The 2,831-nt window shown below is 49.4% G+C and overlaps 1 protein-coding gene across 2 annotated transcripts in view; it reads left to right on the top strand.

Moving 5' to 3' along the window:
* The window catches only part of pianp (PILR alpha associated neural protein), a 5,995-nt gene extending 3,649 nt beyond the window's left edge, over positions 1-2,346 (top strand). The window contains exons 5-6 of one of the 2 annotated variants that reach the window (XM_062466353.1): positions 837-980; positions 1,684-2,346. In XM_062466353.1, coding sequence (XP_062322337.1) covers positions 837-980; positions 1,684-1,705 — 166 coding nt within the window. In that variant the 3' untranslated portion in view covers positions 1,706-2,346. The remainder of the gene's footprint in view (positions 1-836; positions 981-1,683) is intronic. The other variant, XM_062466356.1, reaches the window with a different exon arrangement.
* The last annotated feature ends 485 nt before the right edge of the window (positions 2,347-2,831 follow it).

The raw sequence follows: 2,831 nt of genomic DNA on the forward strand, positions 1-2,831 counted from the left end.
TGTAGAGTGAGAAAGCAGGATACATCATGAATGTGATGGATGACATAAAACGAAAAATCAATCTTTGCGATTCTGATCACAAGAAGAGCGGCAACAGCAGTTTGTGTGTGTGTGTGTTTGTCTATGGCAGTGAAATGACTAGGGTGTGTGTGTGTAAGTGCTCTTAAGAGTTCTGTGCCTGTGACTCCTGAGCATGTGCCATCATCATAACTCACAGCAAACTTCCATTATTATAATTTATACCATCCATGGATCATGCTCTCTCGCTATGTCTCTCTGTCTCTCTCTGTCTTTCTCTCTCTCTGTCTCTCTCTCTGTCTCTCTCTGTCTCTCTGTCTCTCTGTCTCTCTCTGTCTCTGTCTCCCTCTCTCTCGGTCTCTCTGTCTGTCTCCCTCTCTCTCGCTGTCTCTCTCTCTCTGTCTCTCTCTCTCTCTCTTTGTCTCTCTCTCTGTCTCTCTCTTTGTCTCTCTCTCTCTGTCTCTCTCTTTCTCTGTCTCTCTGTCTCTCACCCCATCCCCCCTCTGTCTGTGTCTCACTCTCGTTCCCACCCTCCCTTATTTGCTTTTCCCCTTCTTCACACTTTCACCTTATTTCTCTCTTTGCAGCCCTCTCTCTTTCTCTCTCCTCTGACACTGCATTAATGAGTCAAATGAGTGCATTAGCTCCCTCTCACAGTGGCAGGGTAATGTGTTCTCCGAGTCTAAATGGCTCTGCGATGCCATTCCCTCTTTCTCTCTCTCCTTGCCCTTTCTCCCCTCCATCCTTTCTCTCCACACTCCTTCTCTTTCTCCTTCTTGCTCACTCACTCGCTCACTCACTCGCTCTTCCCTCCTCAGTTACGACCGCAGCTGTTCCCAGCACCCACCCCCGCTTTCCCGTGGCGTGGCCCCCCCCCTCTCGCTCGCCCTCCCTCGCTCCCTCGCCATGGAGGACAGCCGGCAGACGCTGCACAGCACCCCCTCCTTTACCGACAGGGAGAGGTAATGAGATGCCTCACCAGCTCACCAGAGTGTGTGTGTGTTCGAATTGATTTTGTGTTTATGTTTGTGTGTGTATTTATGGGTGCCGTGTGTGTAGTAGCTTGTGCCTGCGTCGTGTGTTAGCTCTCCTTGTCTCTCTAAGTATATATGTGTCTAATTGGCAAGTAGTGCCATTCTCTGTGGAGAGCACAGGCCCGGAGTGATAAGACGTATGTGCGTTTCAGAACTTCCTCTCAAGATGAGTCATGAGGTTTCGTAAGCAGCAGAAGCACAATCCATGAAATGATGCTTTTATGGCAGGGGGATTTAAAGTTAATCTCAATCAGGATAATTGGGCTCCAGTCCAATTCCCCTCGTTTCCTCTCTCCTCCCCCCCGTCAAGTTCTCCTCCTCCTCTCCGTTCCACTTTCCCTCTCTCCTTCTACTCTAGTTTTCCGCCTCCTTACTTTTCCAACCCACTTCCTCGCTTGCCCCTCTCTCTCGTCCTCCTAGTCTCCTTCCACTCCAACGCCCCCGCCCCCCCCCCCCCCCGCCCCCCTGCCCTCTTTCGTTGACTTTGTTGAGACTAGATCTGAGACGGTTGTTTCATCTCGCTTTCAGTTGATGTGTGTGCCTTCTGCCTTTAACCGCTGCCTTTCTCTCTCCACCCTCCTCCCGATTCTTCTTCGCTCTATCTCTTTCACTCTCTTTCTTTCTCCCTAAGGATACCTGTGGTGAATCTTTAAGGCGTCTCTTTCCGATTTGATACACATTTCCACGGGACATGAAGAAGAACATCTACGCCACCTGAGGGTGTGCCCACGGCGCTCAATGATTTCTCTCAGACTGTGAAATGAAATCAGGACTCTCCATATCCGTGATTGCCAAAACTCCCCAGTTCCCCCAAGGTCTAGAAAACACAATCTCTTCCTGCTGACCTTGTCTCTACTCCCTCACCTCGCCTCGTGTCTCCTTCCTCTCTTCCTCTGCCTCCTCTGTGCTTGGTGTAAATCTTCCCATTTTATATGCCTCTGTGTCACTGTGGACTGTTGTGGTTTATATTCCCCTGTACCGCCTCTAGCCATGGTTAACAGCCTGCGCTTTACCTGCCATGACTAATTTGCAAGCAAAAACCCTGTTAGGCACCCAGAGAACACCCCCCACCCCCAACCACCACCAACTCCCTCGAAAATGCCAGAACTGAGCATTAACTGTTGTGATACACACAGCAGCCATATGCGTAGCTATTACCTTCAGTAGTCTTTGAGCGGTTGAACCTCTTCTTTCACGACGAAACGGTCGAGGGAGTTTATACGCCGTACCTGAGAGCTTTGTTTTTTCTCCTCACTGTAAGTGGTGATAACCAGTTGCATTGTTTCCCAACAGGGGGTGGGGGGTGGGGGGCAATGGTGGCAGGGGGGGGGGTTGGGGGAGGGTTGGGATTCAAGATGGTTTGCTGTGTTGTAGCCAGAAGCCAACGTGTTTACAGGGACACACTCTAAACACGGCTGCTTAGCCCCCCAGCTCTGCCGCTTGCAATGCAAATAACGTAGCTTCCGCCCTGCAATCTTCCAGTGCTTGTTCTTCCATCCCAAAATTATTCCAACGATTTGTTTCTTTAATTATCGGCCTGCTTTTCATCTCACTTTGTCGTGCCTTTGTAAGCGTGTTTTTGTTCAGTTCTCATTGGGGTACGGATTGTGCAGAGGTGTACCAAGCATAGAGAATAATACATTGAAAGCGTGTGGGTGTACACTCAGAGAAAAGTGTATATTTGGATGATTTCTAATTGAAATGTCATGCGTATGGCAGTGCTGAGGCTTGATTATTATTCTTTGTATGGTTCTGCGGTTGTCGTTTTACCATTTTGGT

Source organism: Osmerus eperlanus, chromosome 7 (genome assembly GCF_963692335.1).
Source record: "Osmerus eperlanus chromosome 7, fOsmEpe2.1, whole genome shotgun sequence".
NCBI lineage: Eukaryota > Metazoa > Chordata > Actinopteri > Osmeriformes > Osmeridae > Osmerus > Osmerus eperlanus.